The sequence below is a fragment of the Fusarium poae genome, assembly GCF_019609905.1.
Source record: "Fusarium poae strain DAOMC 252244 chromosome Unknown contig_2, whole genome shotgun sequence".
NCBI classification, from domain to species: Eukaryota; Fungi; Ascomycota; class Sordariomycetes; order Hypocreales; family Nectriaceae; genus Fusarium; species Fusarium poae.
Window position 1 is genome coordinate 458,385 of NW_025408660.1, and position 23,291 is coordinate 481,675.

General features: G+C 48.1%; 3 protein-coding genes across 3 annotated transcripts; 1 reads left to right on the forward strand and 2 right to left on the reverse strand.

Moving 5' to 3' along the window:
• Positions 1–326: 326 nt before the first annotated feature.
• Positions 327–7,066, reverse strand: FPOAC1_013419 (uncharacterized protein; the record flags this gene model as incomplete). The annotated part of the gene is made up of 3 exons (XM_044857760.1): positions 327–540; positions 606–3,223; positions 4,436–7,066. The coding sequence occupies 3 exons, from the start codon at positions 7,064–7,066 to the stop codon at positions 327–329; spliced, it is 5,463 nt and encodes a 1,820-aa protein (XP_044701142.1).
• A 291-nt stretch (positions 7,067–7,357) lies between these two features.
• FPOAC1_013420 (uncharacterized protein) lies at positions 7,358–7,810 on the forward strand (the record flags this gene model as incomplete). The annotated part of the gene is made up of 2 exons (XM_044857761.1): positions 7,358–7,516; positions 7,577–7,810. The coding sequence occupies 2 exons, from the start codon at positions 7,358–7,360 to the stop codon at positions 7,808–7,810; spliced, it is 393 nt and encodes a 130-aa protein (XP_044701143.1).
• A 2,277-nt stretch (positions 7,811–10,087) lies between these two features.
• On the reverse strand, positions 10,088–10,969 carry FPOAC1_013421 (uncharacterized protein; the record flags this gene model as incomplete). The annotated part of the gene is made up of 1 exon (XM_044857762.1): positions 10,088–10,969. One exon carries the CDS (start codon positions 10,967–10,969, stop codon positions 10,088–10,090), a length of 882 nt encoding a protein of 293 aa, XP_044701144.1.
• Positions 10,970–23,291: the final 12,322 nt, after the last annotated feature.

The following is a 23,291-nucleotide window of genomic DNA, read 5'->3' on the forward strand; positions in this document are numbered from 1 at the left end:
ATCGCATCACCTTGAAAAACTCCATCTCCTGCGCCGGCTTCAACGTTGCCGTCAAACAAATCACCGGTACTCCGAAATCTTGCAATACCTCGCCCAACCGTGCCATCTGCGGCCGAAATGTTTTGCTGCCACCCAAAACCGTGTGACACTCATCCACCACAACCCGGTCTAACTTCTGCTGCCCATGCATACGCTCAACGAACGCCCTGAAACCCTTACTGACGGCTGACTCTGGTGTGACGAATACCAATGATGCGGCCCGCTGTATGCCTCGACTCTTCCATACGTATGCGTCGATCCCCAATTTGGCACATCGGACGGCCATGTCATCTTCTAACGCTACCAACGGCGTGATCACCACCGTCACCCCGTCCGGCGTGCAATATGCCGGCAACATGAACGTCAAACTCTTCCCTCCACCCGTCGGTGTCACCTGTACGATCGGCCACTCCCCTCGCGCCACGGCCCGGATCACCGACTCCTGTAACCCTCTGAACGTCGCCGACGGACCCATCATCTGCCCCAACTGCCCTTTCAAATCTATCCGGTGCAATCGGCTGAATCTCTTCCGCCGCATCTCTTCCCGTTCATCGTCGAACCCGCACCGGATTCGCTTCCCGCCCAACTGCTCCACTCGATCCTCCGCCCCGAACCCGAAAAATCGGTGCCACTGCATGCTGGCCTTGCGGAACTCGTCACGGCTGCGCATCGTGCCGAACTCGCCCTGACCGAACAACCGGGCGTAAATCAACCCGGCAATGTGTGAACCGTGACCGGCTTGCAAATCTTGTATGCTGTTGACCAAATCGCCGCCCCACCTGTCGCCCTCGTCGTCCTCGCCCAATTCACCACCACCGCCACTATCCTCGTGGCCCCCTTTGAACATCTTGTTTAAATACCGGTTGCTGATCCCTGTCGCCATCTGTCTCCACGCGCTGATGTTGATCTCCTGACCGGAAAACTGCGTGCTGTATCGCTGCAATACCCTCCTGACCCTGTCGCTCGTCCACTTGGGCTCGCGAAACCAATCCATAAATGCCGCTTCTTCTTCCTTCGCCTTTTGCCGTTCAACTTGCTCTAATCCTCCTTTTCTTACCTTGACATGCCATACCTTGCTCTCCTTTTGCCCTTCCTTACTTACCACCTCGTCTGCCCACAAAAACGCGCTTCGTCTGTTCTTCATCTTCATCCGCCGCTGCACCTTCTGCCAAAACGGCAAAACCAACCACATATACCACACCAACAACTCACCTACCTCCCGCTGCAAATATCGATGGATCACCTTGACCTTGTCCGTTTGCCGGAACCCCTTGTGGTACATGGTGACAAAACAAACCATACCTTCGTGGATGAATATGTTGCGCACGCCGCCGTTCATTGTGTTCCACATCCGTAATCCTAAAATCTCGGTCAACCGTGCCGGCTGGCCCCCCAGCATATGCATCAACATGAATAATTGGGATCGGAACTGCTCGATTAATCGGCTGTACCCTCGGATCGCTTGCTCCTGATACGGACACTGCTCGTTCAACGGCCGGGCCAACCATATCTTGCCCCTCGATACGGATGTTTCGATCTGATCTCGTACCCACCCTTCCCCCTTCTTAACCCAACATTGATTCTCCTCGTCACGTAAAAACGAATGCTCTAACGTGCTCTCGCCATGCCGGTCTTGGATCTTGGACCACGGTATGAACGGCAAAACGTCTGAACTCGGTGGCCACTGCTGCATGCTCTCCTTCTCACCCTCTTCCTCCTCTTCCTCTTCCTCTTCCTCTTCTGCATCTCTACCGTCATTGCCGTTATTGCTGTCATCACCGTCGTCGGCTCCCACGCGGCCGCTGGTCAACCGCAATAATGTCTGACGTGCCTCTCCCACCAAACCATGCAACATATCGGATATCTCGCTCATCCTGATCCGAACCCGCCCGTGGATGATTTGATCTCCGCGCCAATCGATCGTCTCCGACCCGGGCGTCGAATACCGGATTTGCATGCCGTATGTTCTCGTGTTGATGATCCAATTCATCGGCGACGGCTGGGCATCCTCTCCCTCGGGCATCCGGACCATGAAACGCCTGACTTTACGCCGCACGATCTGGAATAACCCTTCGGCATCCTCCTCCGCCTGCTGCTTGCTGCCCCACTGGCTTAACTGTCGCACCTGCCCCTGACGCTCTAATATCGACTGGTATAAAACCAAATACCGTGCCACCTTGATGACGGCTGAATATATCGTTGTATAACTGACAACGGGCATCCATCCGCCGCCCTCGCCTAACCCCATGACGGCCAATGCGCTGATGACGATGCTGTCATAATGGTTGCCGTTCTTGAATGGATGGTCTAAAAATTGTACCACGGCATCCAAACAACTCCGCTGTAATCGCTCGGGTGTGTATCTGCCTTTTATATCGCCCCCTGTGACAACTTGTGTGACCCCGTGATTGAATTCATTCCATGCCTCCTCTTGCTGCCTCGTCATCTTGTATGGTGGACGCGGCCCCATGCTGTCACCGATAACGGATGGGCTACTGCTGCGGCTACTGCTGGTGCTATTGCTGCTGCTGCCGCTGCTTGTGCTGCTGTCGTCTCCATCCGTTGATACATCACTGCCGCCACTCGTATCTGTCACGACCCACGCATCGTATCGCTTCCAAATGCATAATAACTGCCGCCACCGGGATTTGTATCGCTCCCACGCATCGGGCTCCATTAACCCTTGGAACGGCTTCGTTGTCGTGATGTGTATTTCCTTCCGCGCGATCTCGAATAACTCGGCCGTGCCGGGATAACATTCCCGCATCGTTGCATCATATGCGTCCTCCAACACCTGCTCAAATATCTCCCACATTCTCTGCAAAACATGTTCATCGTCCCCGATCGGCCGCAACAACGCCCGTAAACGGTTGGGGTCGATGCCCTCCAAATGACGGGGCCAACCGCATCGGTTCAACCACGCCGCGGCATCCCACTTTTCATTGACGTTCTGGATGTTGCCGTCGGCCTCGGTCTCGAATGCTTTCTCGTCATCGTCGTGGATGCCCTTGAAAAACTGCATGGCGGTCTCGTGCTCGCGAACCGTCTCGTTGTCCTCTTGACCTTGACCTGTCTTTTGCTGCTGATCGTCGCCGTGAATGATCCGGCCAACCTCGAACCATCGTTTGCCGTGACCCCAATGGCATACCTGCTGGGCTTGCACCCCGTCTCTCCACGGGATCGGCTGACGTGTATGCCGGGCTCGTTGTCGCACGTTTCCTCCCTTCTTCTAATTATTTCTCCACTGATGGTACACGCGGCAATGTTCCTGCATCCTACGTACCTCTCCTACGATATACGGGCACCAGGGACATAGATTGAACTTGCATTTTCTACTGTTATTGTATGGAAACCTATAGTTGTATACTCTGCCTCGTTATCTTTGTCTCAGCCCCATGGCTGATAAACGCTAACTACGGCAAACTTCAAACCAGCCCCAGCCAGGACAATTTAGAACAAAATACTGGCAGGTAACATTTTTCCTCAAAGGACGATCGATATTAGTACCTTTAATGTGGCGACCACCCCTTTTCCGATTATTGATCCATTGATGCTCCTTCCTATAGTGCTCCATCATGCGACGCTCTGTGCGTACTACATATATACATATGTTGCAGCTAAGCCCATCTCGCTGGGGTGGCTTTATAATTGGTATTGGCTGGCTACCTGGCGGAGGTCGTTTGACGTTGACTTTAGCATCTTCAAATCGCAATAAACCTGGCACCTGATTGACACCTGAAACCAGTTCCTGCCTCTCACGGGGTGTGAAGTTATTAGCATGCCTTGGGCGGCGTAGATGGGCGGAGACCTCGTCTGCAAAGACTGCACACTGACAGGTAGGACAGACAAGCAGATCGAATTCTGCTAGGTGGATAAATATACCATATGATCGAAGCCTCGGAGGCTCAGGCTCATCATGGTTAACTCTGGAAGCTGACAGAGACGATGACTCGCCTGCATTAGATGGTAATGGGACTGATCTAGGGCTCGAAAGCACTACTTCTACACTTCCAGGCCTATTCCCCTCTAGTCGCTGACGTTTGGGGCCTGACCGTTCTATAATATGTGGGGGTGATTTATGTCTCTTCCTCGAGCTTATATCTTGTCCTGCGGTAGATATTAATATTGCGATGTAAGGTTTAGTATAAAATAAGACGAAATCACCTCTATGTTGCACTTCGGGTCCCATACTGAGGAATGTCTGCCACCTTTCAGAGCAGCTTGCATATATCCTAAGTAGCGATGGCTGTAGCTTATCTGGATAAGCCCCATCCAGGCCATAATTCGTATATCGCTGCTTTGGGCGGTGACCACTCTGCCATGCAAAGGCAACGTCCAGATCGGCTGCCGCGGTTATATCGTCGAAACGATCAAAGGTGGGAAGAGCACCACGTACATGCCGCTCAGTGATGGCTATCGATAGCTGCCGATATAGCTGTACACCAATCTCCACGTCTGTCCCTAGGACACCTCGGCTCAGTCGCTTCAGCTCCTCAGTGAAGACCCGTGTAGTCCATCTTGCATTCTTAGAGATAGGCGCAAAGATAAGAGTGCCCTGCGACTCATGTCCGAAGCATCGAAGTAGGATGGCATATGCTGTCGGGCGTATATAGACAAGATACCTATATAACAGCGTGGCGACTTCTATAGAGAAGAACCTTGCGACCTGAAACTCGCGGTTCGTAGTCAAACGAGATTTATGGTGACGGGTGATCGAGAATATCTTCCCGCCAAAGATGCCTATTCCCCTAAGCCTCGATCTCGTATTTGCCTGTTCAAGTGTAAGAAGCTCTGAGACCCGAGCACCCTGGCCGCTATCAAGCTGCGCGAGAACCATCATAGTCTTAAGACAGGCATCATGGCTATAAAGGTATGCCTGTGCCGCATCAACATCCCAATCGCTGCCTGAGCCATGCTGTTTGGTCTTGAGGAGACCGTCCACAGGAGCCGTGCATGCTCTCATGAATACAGTCAGGTAAAGCTCCTCTAACCTGTTTTGAGGATCCGTGAGAAAGGAATAGCCAGGGCTTGTCTTTGATAACCGGTCACGTAACCCTCCCATTTCCGGATCCTCTGGCTCGAAGCCATACATCAAACGTTGGCATTGGATTGTGACTTGGCGGAATGCCTCATGGGCTAGGCTGCGGAACTGTCCCATAGATAGTTCTATGTTTCCATCCCACGAGATCGTTTGTCCATCCTCACTCCAGTCAAAGTGATATGCAGGACCCTCACTCCGTTGAAGGCTCATCCCATATGCCAAGAGGCTGAAGAACTCACCAAGCGGCGATAGAGTGCCATCACACATATGGTCGACACGAATGGCATTTAGGGCTGCAAGCTGGCCGTACCGAGGTCTTGCGGCAAAGCCGGCATGAGGATGAGCCCGCCTAGGTAGGATGGCCTCCAGGAATATCAGCCGTGTGCAGTAGATCAGTCGGGACAGTATAGGGGTATATCGGGCAGGTCGCAAGTATCCGTGCCCCTCTTCACTAGAAAGTCCCCGGACAGCACTGAAGTAAACAAGCAAGGTCGAGCTTGACAGACCATCCTCAAAGTCCTCTATGACCGCCTGGTAGAAGAATCGCAATACTGCATCCACAGATCGATCGTAACTATCATATGTCTCTCGGGAACTGGATATATGAGAAGCCGTGCAGTTCCTGTCCTCGCCGAAGACTTGAGGACTAGAAGCTCCACCCCGCTGACTTTCAAGGTCAGATTCGTCATCACCCGAACTTTCTGTTTCAGAAGCCTCGCTAGTGCTTGCATACTCAGAGAACTCGGACATGACATCATATTCTAGCTCTAAGTCTATATCTTCCTCCACTATATCCGCGGCTATATTATATATGTCATCGACATCGTCATTCGGTTCATCCCAGCATGAGTCAAGCCAGAGTTCTTCTAGCATTGTTTTTTGATGCTTTAATAAGGAGCGTCCTAGAACAGACCGAGATACGGTGGGTGGCAGTCTCCAGACACGAAGCCAAAAGCTGATACAACGTTTGAACTCGTTCCGGTATACCCGTTCAGATTTAGCTTGAGACACGAGCTCGAATGGTGCCTTGTAAGGACGGTCCGGAAGGCGGCCGCGTAGCCATCGTCTAACGCTCACATCGGTGAATCTCACTGTCTCACCGCATTGGTCGAGTAGCCGGTCCAGGGCAGCAACGATATATGAGATTCTGGACTCATCTGTAGCCGAGATGCTTAGCCTCTGTCTTTTATGCATCCCCAGATAGTTCACAGTCTCTAGCGGTATCGTCTTGGGCAAGGCCGAGAGAGATATGAGTATCGGGCAGTCGGCGCATTCAAAAATTCTCTCCCAACCTGTCCGGCGCATCCAATTTGTCACCATTGCCTGTGACGATGCATTGATCTCTCCCGCAGGTATTTCGACGACAGCAGAGTGTAGACCTAGGCGTTTCTGTTCTTCTTCCAGTAGTTGATTAGCAAAATGCTGTATGGAATTTGGCGCTGGCTGTAGTGGTCTATCACCAGATCGGCTCTCAGCAGCTCCCACACGAACGGGTTCTATGACGATCCAAGCTCTCTTGACATCATTGAATGTCCAGCTCTGCAGAGAAAGATTGTCATGGATATGATCTCGTAGCCAATGTTTCCCTACGCTCCTCGTGGCAGCAAGTTCCGGTTTGTGCAGTGCCCTGATATGCTTCGATAAGACCTCTGAGTTTATAGAACGAAAGCCGCAGTGCCTGCAAGCCTTGCCATTTTGGATTCGTAGATGGGGATGTGGCACAGAGCCGTCTTGTCGCCTAGGAAGTCTATCGGGGCTAGGGAGCTTGAGTGAGTTCACCAAGGTGTTCAGTTTCTGGCGGGCTGCTTTGGAGATTTGATGTTTCTCGCCGAGGTGCCTCCCGACGCGGTCATCGCCAGCCGCAAGCGCGTAGCCACATAGCGTGCAGATAATGGCTGGCTCTGGCAAATTAAAGTGAAGATGGAGCTTCTCGAGCCAAGAGTGTTGATCCAGACTTAGTGAGATTTCTTGATGAATTCCGGTCATTGTCTAGGTTAGTTGTTCATATGGGGTTGTTTATAAATGGATTCAATGGATTTGGCATGGGTGGCATGGACCCCTCTAAGGCGGAACGGGCCCCGTTCTATGTTCGTCGTTGAGAGTCAAAAATCAGAACGGGCCCCGTTCTGGGGTGGCGCGAACCTTGTCGATTCTAGCGCATGTGATTGGGTTAGAAGTGAGAACGGGCCCCGTTCCCGTCGTGCATACATGAGTAGAACAACAAATGAATCATTCAGGACCTGGTGCAATTCAGAAGGCTCTGGGACGTTGATCATCATGGGAGAAAATGAGTATGATAGGGCTTACAATTGCTGGGCCTCCTATGCAGCTCTAGACATTGTCGATGATGAACTAGTAAAGAGCAGTACAGGTGTGACCTCGATTTGCGCTTCCCATGTGCTTGGAGGCAAGGAACATGAGAACAAGCACTTACATGTGCTATCTTCTCTGATCTACCAGATCCTTAGGGCCAACAGAGAGATACTTTAGGACTAGAAGCAGCTTGAAGAACTACTAGCAAAGTTATATGAGTATCAGAACCTATCGAAGAAGTCATTGGAAAGATGCAGCGGTGCCCTCGAGGATGTCGTCTTGAGGGGTTTGAGCAATATTAGCGAGGACAAGGTTCTTGCCGTGGTAAACCGAGTGGATTGGCGTGTCGACCACCCCGACGACGTTATTTGGGATGTACCTAATATTAGTGTTGAGAGGTTCTGTCAAGTTGACTAATTTGTTTTATAACTGTTACCGCTTTCGCTATAAGTACTATCTGGGGAAGAAAACTGTTGTGACAATAATTCATAGGCTGTACACTGAGTCACATGACGATACCAGACACCATACCATGTTCTCTCAAACAGCTGATTATACGACTTTGGGTAGTTTACTGCTTACCTTGGCTAGAAGGCATGCCAGTAAGCTGATGAATGGCTAAAATAATGGATATATTACAGCGGTTACGACGATAATCCTATTACTCTGAATGGATTGACGCTATTGACATTGCGATAACACCAACGCTGTCGGCATTAGTGCTAGCTTTGAATCCTTAGATGGACTGCCCCTGTTCACTTGCCAAGCTTTGTTATGATGGTTAGGCATGCCAAGACTACTTGGCTTCATCTGAAATATCAATGACAAAAGACATAATATCCCTTGTTGTTTCCCCCTTTTGTGTCTTTTCCCAGTAACAAGTATGACTGTTGTCACTGAATGATCCGATATTTGAGGTTCTGTGCTGTAATTGTCAGTTCAGCTTCGCCTTGCCTTTTCTACAGCACCGCAACGGCTTTCCGGTAGATCCGTGTCCAAGCCATGATGTCACCCCTTGAATGTGTTGATCCGGCGGTGGGCTCTGCGGCTGGCGCCATACTCTTCACAACCCTCACACAATATTATCCAGCAAGAAGATTAGAGCTGTGCTCCAAAATAATCTGTTGGGCTGTTCTTCCCTTCATTTTTAAATGTTTACCATCATTGGGTTTTCACCCGACATTGCCATTCGAACAATCATATGAGCCAAAGAAACAGAATCAGCCAACAATATCACAATGGCTTGTCCCTGTTGGTGTTGCGGCAGCTGCGTTTTATAGAGCCGAGACTAACAAAATTGGCTTTTATGTGAGACTAACAAAATTGGCTTTTATGTGAGACTATCTGCCACCGATATTTATAATTGCTAACTTGTACGCAGCCTGCTCTGACGCCTCTATTACTTGCAGTCCATGCATACTTCGCGTCCGACACAACGTTATCTCAACCTCAAACACCTATTATCAATACTGTCTGGGGTGCTATATTAACTGCCATCCCTGCAGTGTTATCACTCTCAAATGGAGATCTCTCCGGATCACTTGTCTCTACTATCTTGGTCGTATCTCTTCTCGTCGTTTATAGCCTCCTCACTTCCAGATCCAAGATTGGTCTGCCCTCTATAGATATAGAGACATCTGTTGACGAGATTTCCTTTCGAACAGCATGTATACTTATAGTCTCAATTTTTGTACAGGTAGTCCTCCTTGGATTTAGGTTCCTTAAACTGTTTATCTCACATGCATAGACTTATACCAGGCTTTCTGGCCAGACGGTAATCAGATCATCTTGCGTGATTAACTTCGCGGCCTCTTTTACGGACCCCCATGATATTATGACGTTGTTGCTGGCAAAGATAATTCCAATAGCTTCAAACGGCCATGATTGTCATTGCAGATTTCATTGTGGATTTCATTCTACTTAATGAGTATCATTCCTTCATGTGATAACTCGTATATAGATGTAATAAATACGTATATGTCTCGGATACGGGAAGGATGGTCATTAGTATGAAGTATATTATGCAAACACGGACCGCACGCGGGATATTTGCAGTGACAGGTCAATACACACAGTCAGATTCAGCTCTGCATGGGTCGTCAACTAAAATTCCTATGCGACCATTCCACATGGCCCATATGGCCCCACAATTGGGAGTCTCTGGTTGGCTTACTCAAACACGGTTACAGCAGCCCACAAGGGTGTATTTTCCTAACTTCTGCTATTCTGCACGTATATTCCGCTGTATTAATACCTTCTTATTAGCCTATACTCCCCCCAGTAGCAAGTCGGTATATATATATGGCAAATCCCTACACATAATAAGGCTTAAGTATTCTTAGTGGGAAAATAAACCCCTGTGGGCTGTAAGGCCTCAATGGCTCGGATACCCCGCAGACGCTTCCCCATCACTTGGCCCAAATCGTCTATGCCCGCATTTAGTGTAAGCCGAAAGGGGTTTCATGGTGTCCTACCTTACTGCAGATCATCGGTTAAGGATAACGCGGGATCCCAAGGCGCAGGAGATCGTCCAACCTTAGCACGGCCTTACTTTGTATCATGATGTGAAATAAGCTGTCTGAAAGTTCACATACTTCATGCGATGGACATAGCGTAATTGTGCGAGTGGGCCTAGTCTTGATGTTGAATAGCAATCAATCACTGAATTACTCGATGTCTATCGCACGGAACTCTTCAAGTTCCTGAAAGAAAAATGGGTCCGAGGGAATCCACCTCCCAACCTGCTCGTCCCTCGAAACCTGTCAGATAGCCATTGCCCAGTCTTTGAATAACCTCAGTACCACCCCGCCCCCCAGCAGACAATTCGCGGTTCTGGCTCGTTCTGATCCAGATGGCATCCACCCGCTGCCCGCCCCGGACGGTCATTTCTTTGATAGATTCACCCTTATCAACGTCCATCACAAAGTTCTCATGCCTACTGCCGCTTCTGCCTGGTGTACCATACCATTTGCCCATGCTGTCGTCCTCCCAGGTTAGTTGGATGGCCTGCAATACACTACTATACCAGACGTCCAATCGCTTGACTCTTTTATAGTTGAAGTCTGCTTTGCATGCCCAGAAATAGCCGCCGCCGCCGCCGCCCACCTGTTTGTTGGTGACGACCACAGATGGCTGCATCGAGCGGAACTTGTAGAAATGGGGTCGCAAGCTATCGATGACGTACCCAGATGTCAAAAGAAAGCCGTGGAGGTAGCCACTTCCGACCTCCATATCATGCTGACCGCCACCTGCTCCCCCGACCTGTAACGATTGGCCCTGGGACGTGGTAATATAGACTCGATCGACGCGCTGACCTGCATATACCACCATCTGTGAGATTCTCTCTTCCGCTCCCATCTGTAGGACCCGAGATGAAGTGGTCTTGGTGCCGAAGTTTTCGTGCAATCCGTTATCCCAGGTAATCGACAAGGCAAAGACCACGTGCCACCCTTCTGATGTCACGCCATCCCAGACCTCGATCCTGTTGATTACTTGTTTATTGTCGGTTTGCGGGACCTCTTTTTTTGACCCGCCGTTACCGCCAGGCCAATCGTTGGGGACGAAAGCGGAGGTCATTGTGATGGATAGAAAGGAATGTGTCTTAACCGAACGAAAAGAGAGAAGTGAAGATTGGTCTTGCAAGAATAAAATTCTGGGCAGGAGGGTTTGCGGTGCTTGAGTTGCCCGTGGGTAGCAGTGAGGGTGTTGCAAAGCTGTTATAGGCACAGATAGGTGATTATATAAATATTGAACATCTCTATGGCGAGCTTTAAGAGAAAAGTTAGGAATAGATCTGCGATTCGTGGCTAATTATGACGCTATTACAAATATATGTTTATGTCGAGTACGTAAGTCAGCCAAGCCCAGCCTTAATTTCAGAATCAGGATTTTGCGCTTCCATCACGTAACTAGGGCTCGTAAATGATCATCAAGACGAAGCTGCGAGCGAGCTGAAAGATCCATGTCACGTACGAGGGGTAGGTATGTGATCATGTGGGCGGACACGCTGGCATGCATGCAACAACACAGATAAAGATGAACTTTTGTAGAGGCCAAAAGACGGCGCGATTCGTATATGCGACTTGACGTATTTGCCATAGGTGGAATATCATGCGTTATCAGCTTCCCAGCTGAAAATGCCCCTCTGATAGCTCTCCAGGCTTGCAAACAAATAAATCAAATCCAAATCTATTCAAATCAAATCAAATCTATCCAAATCAAATCAAATCTATCCAAATCAAATCAAATCAAATGGGCCATAATGTTATCCAAATTAAATCAAATCGCGATGTCCAGATTTATTTGGATATCTGGCTATTTGGATAAGCCCCACTTCTGTGATCTGGCCCAATCACTGCCAGTCATTATGCCCCTGCCCGCGTGCGTCGCGTAAGGTTACACGAAATTCTGGTTTCTTACCATCATGCGACGCGCTACATACGAAATCAGTTTATTCTAAGCCTATGTCGGCCTTGCAATGAACACACCGCACTACTCCATGAATGGAATGATCTGAGAATATTGTAAAGCGATCGGCAATCATTTACTCATACGTTGGGTGGCATGCGATAATATCCCATTTTACAAGCTTGAGAGCCCATACTTTCGCGATCTTATGGCGTACGCAAACAGTGCCATCGTGGATTCGGGAAGTCTTCCCACCCATAGCACGATTCGCGAATGGATTGTTCGGACCTTCAGTCGCCATAAGGGCGTCGTGACGGAATTACTTGGCCGTTCTCTCAGCCGCATTAATATCTCCTTTGATGCGTGGTCGTCTCGCAGGTTTACCTCTCTGCTCGGCCTCACCGTGCACTTTCTTGATGATGAAGGGAAGTTCCGTACATTTCTCCTAGGCTTGCCACGGATCGAAGGTCGCCACGGCGGCGAAAACCTTGCCGACCGCGTTAGCGAGATACTACATGAATACGGGATCGAGGAGCGCACTGGGTACTTTGTCACAGATAACGCGGGCAGCAACGACACGTGTCTTGAAGATCTGGGTATTGAATTGGGTTTCAAGAAGCAGCATCGTCGGCTTCGTTGTTGTGGTCACATCATTAATCTCGTCGCTAGATCCATTCTTTTCGGCACGGACGTCGACGCATTTGAAGAGGATTGTCAAGCCGACAAGGAAATCCAAGATGAGGTCCAACTCTGGAGATCAAAGGGTCCTGTAGGCAAACTGCACAATATTATTCACTGGGTGCAAAGGTCCGGCCAGCGCATTGAGAAGCTGCACAAGCTCCAGTCTATTGAGAACACCGCCTTAAGCCTCGAGGACAAAACAACCTACGACGTCATCACCGACAACGCTACTCGCTGGAACTCGTCTGAAGCCATGATGGAGCGGGGCTACCTGCTTCGGAACGCACTCGATTCTCTGGTCCAAGCGGAGGTAACAGAATGGAACCAGTACGTGGCCAGGAGGACACAGAACGGGATAAAACCGATGCCGAAGAAGAGCCGCAAGAAACCTGCGATTGTTGACGATAAGATGGCCGCTGAGGACTGGTCAATAATTGCAGAGTATCTGGCAATCCTAAAACCATTAAAGATTGCGACTAAGCGCCTAGAAGGCCGACCTCAAGAAGGCAAATTTGGCGCGATTTGGGAGGTTCTACTAACGATGGAGTGGCTTTTGAAGCATCTGGAAGAGGCTAAGTTACAACATGAACGAGACGAGGAACCGCACCTACGGATTGGCTGCAACCTCGGCTGGATGAAACTGGACCAATACTACACCCTTACCGAGGATAGCCCTGCCTACCTCGCGGCGCTTGTCCTCCATCCCGCATTTCGCTGGTCGACTGTCGAGTCGCAGTGGGCTGACCATCCGGGCTGGTTAATCAGAGGAAAGACAGCAGTGCAAGAGCTATGGGAGGAGTATCGAAACCTCTCCGTCGAGCAGGATGCGCTACCGGAGCAGCCGACTATTGCAAGGAAGACAACGGACCTGGATGACTTTATGGCCTCGATCAGGAAGCTCAGTACTCAGCCTGCGCCTTCGACGTCTGCCATGCGCGATGAGTATGCAGAGTGGGTGGCCACAACCGATCCAGGCGATTGTTTAGTGGATGACCCGATTCAATACTGGCTTCTCCGAAGGCGCCAGTATCCACGTCTGTCGCGGATGGCAATTGATCTCTTTTCAGTCCCGGCCATGTCATCCGAGCCAGAGCGGATATTCAGCCTCGCCGGGAAAATGGTCACGGCTCAGAGAGGGCGTCTCAAAGCGGATCTCATAGGAGCTGCTCAATGTATATCGTCTTGGGAGAAAAGTGGGATTATCCAGATATCCAAATAAGATCCAAATCGATCCAAATCAAATCAAATCAAATCAAATCGCCAATTTTAATATCCAAATCAAATCAAATTAGGCCCCCAATTTGATTTGATTTATTTGTTTGCAAGCCTGTAGCTCTCTCAATTTACCGTTTTGGAGCATACTACATCGCCAGTCATGCTACCTGCCGCTTATCGTATGATACGAGTGCCTCGGCTGGGAGTGCATGTTTGATAGCTTTACCAATTTGCCGTTTCTAGTATAGTTATGACACATCATATGTTAGGCCACCAGCCCCAAGGCTTGCGTAATCACCATATCGCAACCTTTCTGCTGCAGAATGATGCTAAGCTAATATGAGTTGAAATGAAATGGCTGTAAGCAGCAATGGTCTACGTCTCAGCCTAAATACAAAAGTAAATATTTAAACTAATTATGTGCCACCGTCGACCCTAATTTAATCTTAGCATCTTTACCTGGCTTTTCTAAAAATACCTCCAAACAGCCCACATAAACTATTACCTTGAACCATGCGAGGACTCACTTTTGTTGAGGTTGAACATGATGGATGGTATATAGATAGTCCGATCCGTCAGTCACGTATATATAGCTAGGAAGGACATGTCTTGTCTGTAGTTAGATCTTCAACCTTACATCAATCAATCTCATTACCTCACATCAATAGGTTATGAGCCCGGACAGCGGGTTATACATATCATCATTTATTCTCTTTCTTCTTCTTATTATTATTGGCAATTTAAAGTCAAACGACTTGCCTTCTACTGCGCTAATGATGATTTATTAAACATTACGGCTAACTGTTAAGCTAGTTGTAAATAACCGACTATGGAGTTAACTGGAAAACACCTCTATTTAATGATTTTTCAAGAAATCAGTCCAGGCTAAGACAATCCTTACTAGTTATTAAATAACAAAGAGAAGATATTAGTCAGCTGACAAGACTAGAGATGAAGGGACATAAATATAATCTCCGCCCACGTCAATCTCTAAAGAACCCTACTTTCTTTCGATATCTTCACGAAGACAATTTCCCATATTTAACTGCTGAACTAGAACGAAAGACACCTCAATCCGACACAGAATCTGAAGATACAACGTCAACAGACACATTTACATACTTTACTTCGCCTAGCTCTGACGAAGAAGACAACACAAGATTAACTCAGACAGTCCATCGACAAGGCCACCAAGATGTCTTCCAAGGAATACGGTCTCAGTCATCTCACCTCAATCAACAAGCTGGAATCACCAGAATATGCCATCGAGTGGGTGAGGGAAATCAAGGACCATCTGGCCATGGCGGGGTACGGAGACCTCCTGACTCGCAACAAGGTTCAGCCATCATTGAGGGTTGGGGTCACAAACCTGGACCAGGAAACCTTAAGCGTTCAAGACGAAGATATGGAAGAGCAGACAAGAGAAAGCAGTCGCAGCCATCAAAAACCGACTGGGTTACAATTGCAGAAACATGGTCGAGAAAAGCGTCAAAGACGGTGAGACTGTTGACAATGTCATCACGTCCGCTTGGAATCATTTTCGACCAAAAGGAAGCGCACATTTTCAACAGCTTGATCAGAAATACCACGACCTGTGTCTTGAGAATTGTACAAGCATCATGCACTTCGCAGATGAACTTCAAAAGGCTAGGACAGCACTACTTGAACTGGATGAAAGCTGCGCCATTGGACACCCACAGTTTATTAATAAGTTCCTCACTGGACTAGGCCCAACCTACTCAGTCTTCCTAACCTCATTCTGTCAAAATTACAATATTCTACCAGAAAGAGACGCCAGTGAAAAAATTATCAGACAACCTGTGTCCTTTACTGAGACAGTTATGAAGGCTGAACAAGAGGAACAAGCCATGAAACAACGGGAGAATCAACAGACTGCCCTGGTCGCAAGGAATAATACAAAGTCAAGAGACAGATTCAAGACTAATTCCAAGGAGAGACCACCTTGTACAACATGCAACAGGACAGGACACGACGCAGACGGATGTTGGAAGACACATCCACACTTGAAGAGAGAATTCTACTCTAAAAGGGCCAAACGCCAAAGGATTGAAGATCAAGATCACTCCGAAAGAAACCACACAACCATGGTTGCAACCGATAAGATCTTTGAGCAAGGAATGGGGTTCATGGCATTCAACGACATGACACCATCAGCCGGATTGTCTGAGACTGCACAGACACTACAAAAGATCCACATCCTCGATAGTGGCGCTTCATCACACACCTTCTGCCAGCCTACAAAGTTCAGCCAGCTTAAACCTTATTATGGCAATCCAATCAATGGCATCGCAGACACAAAAGTCATGCCCAAGGGCATTGGTACATACAAGATCAACACACAAGCAAGCGGGGTAGTTGTCCTGCGACAATCACTCCTTATTCCAGATGCATGTGTAAATCTGGTGTCTGTGTCTGCCCTTGAGTCTGAAGGAGCATCTATTACATTTCAACACGGGAAGGCTATTATTACTCAAAAGGGACACACTATTATGACGGCAGCCAGGAAGAATGGCATTTACATCATTGACGAAAAGGAACAAGAAATAAAGACAGCGTTGGCTTCATTTGAGATTCAGGACCCAAATTTGAGAATCTGGCATGACAGATTAGGACATCTTGGGGAAAGAAACATTAAGAAACTACAAGAACAATCAACGGGACTTCAACCAATGATACCAGGACCAAAGTGTGACGGCTGCAGTCTTGGCAAGATGAAGGAAGCTCCCCACACACATAACATCAAGAAAGGGACAAGACCTTTCGAGAGTCTCCATGCAGACATTGCTGGTCCATTTCCAACCAAAGGGGTAGATGGCTATAGATACTGGGCACTCTTCATCGACGACTATACCATGATGTCATGGATTTTTCCATTGAAGGAGAAGTCTGAGTTTGAAGGAGTCTTTGTGAAGCTACTCCAGTCCGAAGAAACGTTCACCAGACGACTCAGATTCTTACGACTAGACAGAGGAGGAGAGAATGTCTCTCATTCCCTCCAACAACGTTGTGAAAATCTGGGAATCGAAATCATATACACGGCCACAGACCAACATCAACAGAATGGACTTGCAGAGGTGGGAAACAGGATTATCCTGGAAAAACTCAACCCTGTGATGATCTCGTCAGGACTGCCATTGAAATGGTGGCCATTTGTCCTACGTACCTGCAATTATATAAGAAATCTAAGCCCTGTGGCCGGGAAGGATGTTACACCTTGGGAGGCTTGGACTGGCGAGAAGCCAGACTTGCGACACCTTCGTGTAATTGGGAGCAAGGGATATGCGCTTATTCCTCCAGCAAAGAGGAAGAAGATGGAAGAAAAGACAAGACCATGCAGACTATTGGGATATTAAGGATCACGAAACTACATCCTACTGGGAGACAATGACCAAGTCTTTATCACAAACAATGTGATCTTCGACGAGACATCCACAAAGAAGCGAAAAAGAGACGAAGACAACCAGACCAGACAGAATGTTCAGCTCAGATACAAACTGAACATTCCCGAGTCATCCGAAGACGTCCATGTGACTAAGACTCATCAGGCAAGATCGTCACAACAAGGCTCAACTAGTTCAAACTCTGCTCAAGCCACCAGGACACAATACGAGACAACTTCCCACACAATGTCAGACAATGACACATCATCGAGTCATAGATCAACGCCACAAGACGAAGAAATCATCCATGACTCTATCACAGTTGTCCCACCTTTCCAGTTGAGGGAACAAGACGATGTCAGAGTCGATACGCATAATGTTCTTCATGCAGCCACGCAACATCATCCCGAACTGATTGCACCACAACCAGCGACACAACAGAGATCAAAGTTTGGACTGGTGGCTAATCCACCAAGCCCAGATGACAGATTTTTGCTCGTCAGCCTCATGGCGCCATACGCTCTCTCAGCAAATTATCTTGAACCCAAGACATTCCGACAAGCTAGGAGCAGTGGCAGATGGGACGAGTGGCAAAAGGCAATGGGTGAAGAGATGACATCAATTGAAGACAATGGGACATGGTACCTTGCGCACCCACCTCAGAACGTGTCTCCATTGAGAGGAAAATGGGTCTTCAAGATCAAGCGTGGAGCTGATGGACAAATCGTCAGATACAAAGGACGATTTGTCGTCCGAGGCTTTGAGCAACGGGAAGGTATTGACTATCACGAGACATTTGCGTCTGTTGTGAAACCAATGAGTTACAAAGCAATATTTGCAATCGCTGCTGCAATGGACTATCACATTGAACAAATGGATGTAAAGACGGCATTTCTGTATGGAAAGATTGATGAAGATATCTGGGTACAACAACCAGAAGGATTTGACGACAAATCAGGACGAGCATACAAGTTGAACAAGGCACTATACGGTCTCAAACAGTCTCCAAGGATCTGGTATCAGACATTATCTGACTATTTAACCAAGTTGGGGTTTCAACTAGTACACGCCGATGTAGGAATATTCGTCAAGGACTCAACATACATTGCTGTCTACGTGGATGATCTGTTAATCGTTGGTCCTGATATGAGTGAAATTGAGACAGTCAAGAAACAACTATCTGAACGATTTCAAATGACCGATCTTGGACCATGTCATCATTACCTTGGGATCACAATCAAGAGAGATCGTGCAAGAAGAAGACTGTACCTCAGTCAGAAGACATACATCAAAAAGATACTGCACGACCTTGGAATGGAAGACTGTCATCCAGTCAAGACGCCTGTGTCTCCAGACACAAGGTTCAGGGAGGCAGTACAAGATTACATGGCCTCAGACGAAGACAAGACCTGGTATGCAAGAGCAATCGGTTCATTGATGTATGCAATGCTGGGGACTAGACCAGACATTGCATCTTCGGAGACAACCAAGGAGCCATTGCACTCACAAAGAATCCACAACATCATGGAAGTACAAAACACATAGTGATCAGAGAACATTACTGCAGAGAACTTGCCGAAGCAGGAGACGTCAAATTCACATATATCCCAACACATGAACAAGTGGCTGATGGACTTACAAAAGGACTGTCTGTCCCAAAGTTTAAAGTATTTAGACAAGCCCTAGGAGTTGTGATAGATCCAGGAATGTGAGTTTGGAACCAGTGGGAGCAGACTGACGAGATAACTGCTTGGACAACATGGAGTTTTCCCAAGACTTTTTCACCCATGAAGGTGTTTTACAATCATTTGGGTTTTTCACTTTATGTTGAAGTTTATTACGAAGATCAAGGAGGGCAGGACTGAAGCTATGAATATATGTGACTTTGGATCGAGTGGGAGTGTTGAGGTTGAACATGATGGATGGTATATAGATAGTCCGATCCGTCAGTCACGTATATATAGCTAGGAAGGACATGTCTTGTCTGTAGTTAGATCTTCAACCTTACATCAATCAATCTCATTACCTCACATCAATAATGGGCTCGACATCACAGGAAACCCATATGCTGCTACCATAACAGTTTCGACAGACAATAATGGAGGCGCCACTTGCTTGAAGTGGTTTACCCTTTGGGGTTACAAAATCCCAATATACCGAAGCTGCAGCGTAGATGATCACAGACTCTACGCCAGCCCGGGTGGTGCCATCGAATACAAGCCATGCAGAGGGGGCAGAGGGGGCAAACTAGACGATGACCGGGTTTCGGAACAAGAGCTCAACACCATAGAAAGAACGTTCAACGAGACGGCGAAGATGGTCCTGTGTAAAAACGCTTGCACGGACAGAGGGAACGGCTGTGAGGTCCTGGAAGTTGTGCCTCTCGACGACGATGAGCAGAATTGTTCCTGCCGAATTCAGCTGAAGAACGGCTCCAAGCCAAGAGTCTTGAGGTTTAAATGTAACGAGGACCGAGGGGTTGTCCCCCCTCCCAATTTCCAATTGAGCGCCCAGAGCAACTCAAATGATATGGCTAGTATGCTTATATTCGAGGATTATGTCACCTTAGACCCAGACAAGGACCAATAGCGAGATGACTTAATAGTAAATTCATACTTTTTAAAACAGAATTTATAACTATCTATAACGTAGTTGATAAGCGAGTTAGCCAGACAAGCGAGTTAGCCACTACCCTTTACACAGGGTTGAAAGCCACCCACCCAATCCACGTAATGGATCCACTCGTGGATTCCACTGTCCACTCCACTGGCAAAATCCCAGTGGATTGGCTAATCCACCGAATCCACTCGGCGATGTCGCGGATGGATTGGGTGGATTTGGGTGGATTAGACGTGGGGTAGTTAAGGGCGCCCATGTATTTGGCAGAATGCCTCTAACAGAGGCTGATGTGCCCCATAATTTTTGCAATATTGCTACCCTATGTCAAAAACACCATAAAACTTCTGAACAGCGCAATTTTAGAATACATATAATATAGGAAACACTATTCGAATGTCCCATGCTTTCTCATTGGGATGACGTAAGTCTTGATGGATATACTTAAGATTTGCTCCGTGAGTGCATATCATCATGAGGGCCATTAATAGGCGTATATTTTCCTCAACAACATATCTAGCAAATATCAAGCTCGACTGTCCATACTTTGGATTTATAATACAACAATTATACCATTAAATAATTGCCGGCAAGTTGATTGAAAAAACGCGTCCAGATCCCTCAATATCTCAATACTGCGCGAAAAATTGCAAGCGATACTAATCGCGTTAAGCTCGTGATGTGAAGGATGTTAGAGACTTATCTAATACCCGACCCCAATATGGCACTCGCTACGTGCTCGTCCACCTCAAATTAGCTCGAAAGGTAAGTATCTGAAACATCCGCAGGATAAGGGCATATTGTGCCAACTGGTCGCGTTGGACGCGTCATTCGCGCTGACCTGACGACCTGTTGTTGACCCATCACCTGCACCATGTTTTGCGATTTCGACATGACAAAGAGATTATTTTACCATGACCTCGCCTGGAATGACCCAAGGAACTGCTGAAAAGAAGGCGAATTCTAAGGGCAGAAAGCCCCCGGGGCAGCGGACTCTCGCTGAATCCATGAAGCTCGATCTACACGACCCCCGAGAACAAGCGATTGCAAATGACTTCATCAAACGCTTCGACAAGGAACACTTCCGGAGGCTTCTGATCGATTGGATCGTGGCCAAGAATCACTCCTTTTCAATTGCCGAGGAGGCAGAACTCCATGCTATCTTCGATTACTTGAACCCGTCAGTTTCGGCACGTAAAGCCAATATTACCCACACAACTGTTCGAGAAAAGATCGTCGCCGCATTCGAACAACACAAGCAGAAGGTGATAGAGGTCTTGGGCAAGGCACCTGGACTTATCCACATCTCCTTCGACGGCTGGCGGTCTGGCGGTCTGGAAACCGATACTCCCTATATGGTATCTATTGCTTTTTTAGGGACGAAAACAATAAGCCTTGCAAGATTACGCTTGGGCTCCCCGAAGTTAGCGCCAGGCACACTGGGCCTAATATCGCCGCAGAAATCCTCGACGTAATTAAATCGTATCAGATCCAAGACAAGATTGGCTATTTCACGCTCGACAACGCGAAAAACAATGATACCGCCATGGAGATTATTGGTGGAGAGCTCGGCTTCGTTGGGGCCCGCAGGCGAGGACGCTGTTTTGGGCATACCTTGAACCTCTCCGCCAAAGCCATTCTATTTGGGCACGATGCTGACGCTTTTGAGCGGCGGATATCAGGGGCAGAGCCTCTTACCGAAGCAGAACATTTGATTTGGCGCAAGAAGGGGCCAGCAGGCAAACTGCACAACCTTGTGGTAGCTATCCACAGATCTGACTTGTTGACTGGCATGCTTCGCAACATTCAACAAGAAGCCTTCAACAAGTCATCTGACCCAAAACTCAACGCCAGGAAGCCGTTGGATGTTATTTTGGACAACGATACGAGATGGCTGTCACAGTTATACATGATACGACGAGCTCTACTGCTTCGCGACTATATCGAACGACTCATTGCCCACCATCGAATTGACTCCGAACAGCAGAACAAGGCCAAGAGGGGCGGTCCTAAGAAGTCACTCGCATTGCCCTTTATTTGCCAGCCAGAGAACCAGCTATCCAACAAGGACTGAGAGGTGGTCAAAATATTTGCGCAAATACTTAGTTACTACGAAGCCACGATCAAAATGCTAGAAGGCGACGGCCAGATCCGCAAGCGGAAGCGTGGGTGGACTGGGTCATATGGCAATATTTGGGACGTTATTCAAGGCTTTGAATTTCTTCTCGAGTAACTTGAACGTTTTAAGGACATCGCGAAGGACTTCCCTGATACTGAACACTTCAGGATCAACATCAATTTGGGCTGGCAGAAGTTGAATGAGTACTATGAGATATTGAGCGAGACGCCCATCTACTACACTGGCCTGGCGCTCCATCCAGCATACCGATGGAAATGGTTTGAACGCAACTGGGCTGATCGCCCTGAGTGGATTGACGAGGCGAAAAACATGGTTCACGATGTCTGGCGTTTTGAGTATCGGGAGGCCACGTTGCCTAGACAGGAGCCGTCAGCCGTTGAGCCAGTTCCCAAGCAGCGGAAGACTTCGGACAATCCGTTTCAGGAATACCTTAAACGAAACCGCTACACAGCGCCAGAAGCAGGTCATGATGGCCTCACGCCAGGCGAAGACGAATACCTGCATTGGATTACGCACTGCGAAAGTGGTGATGGCTCCATCAACGATCCTCTCGCTTACTGGCACGAGAAGCGATTCAAGTATCCAAACTTATCGCGAATGGCGCTTGATTTTCTCACGATACAACCAATGTCTGCTGAGTGTGAGCGTCTTTTCTCAGCAGCAGGTCGGATGGTGAACCCTCTCCGCCACCAACTTGAAGCCCAGATTATCGGGATGTGCCAGGTATTGCGTTCATGGCTGAGGGCGGGTATTATTCATGAATTAGATCCCTTCTTTATCTCGGTAGACGAAGAAAAAGTCAACCTCGAATTAGCTCAGATGTCGGATCAACAGCTTGAAGGATGGGCAACAAAGTGGCTCACTCAGGTGGTGGGGCGTTCAAGACGAGATGGGGGCCCGTTAGGGATAAGGTCCCACTCGGAAGTTGGAATAAGGGACTACGTGGGCAATGACTTCGGGAATAGCGTCACCATCATGGCATCAAGAATAGAGGCAGTTGCCAATCCACCAAATCCACCAAATCCACGATAGCTTCCAGTGGATCCACGATACTGAGATATTTAGTGGATTATGATCTACCCACTCCACTCGAGCTGCTAGTGGATTGAGTGGAGTGGCTTTCAACCCTGGTTATAACATCTATATAAGGACCAAGTCAGACAATAACACTAACAGATATATACCCGACCTATTACATCGAGCTCATCAGCCAAGCCGATCCCTTCGGCCTCACTACGATTTCTACAAAGGTAATTTCAGGCAATGACCAAAACGTTGTGAAATTCCCCTGCTAGTGAACTATTATACTGACAAAAATCATAGATAGCCCCATTAGTCAAACTATCCACGGGCGTACCATTCCAGGATCGCCACAATCGAAAGACAGCCTCAGTTGTATCACTCAATGGTTATCGGACTGTTCAACTCACCATCCACA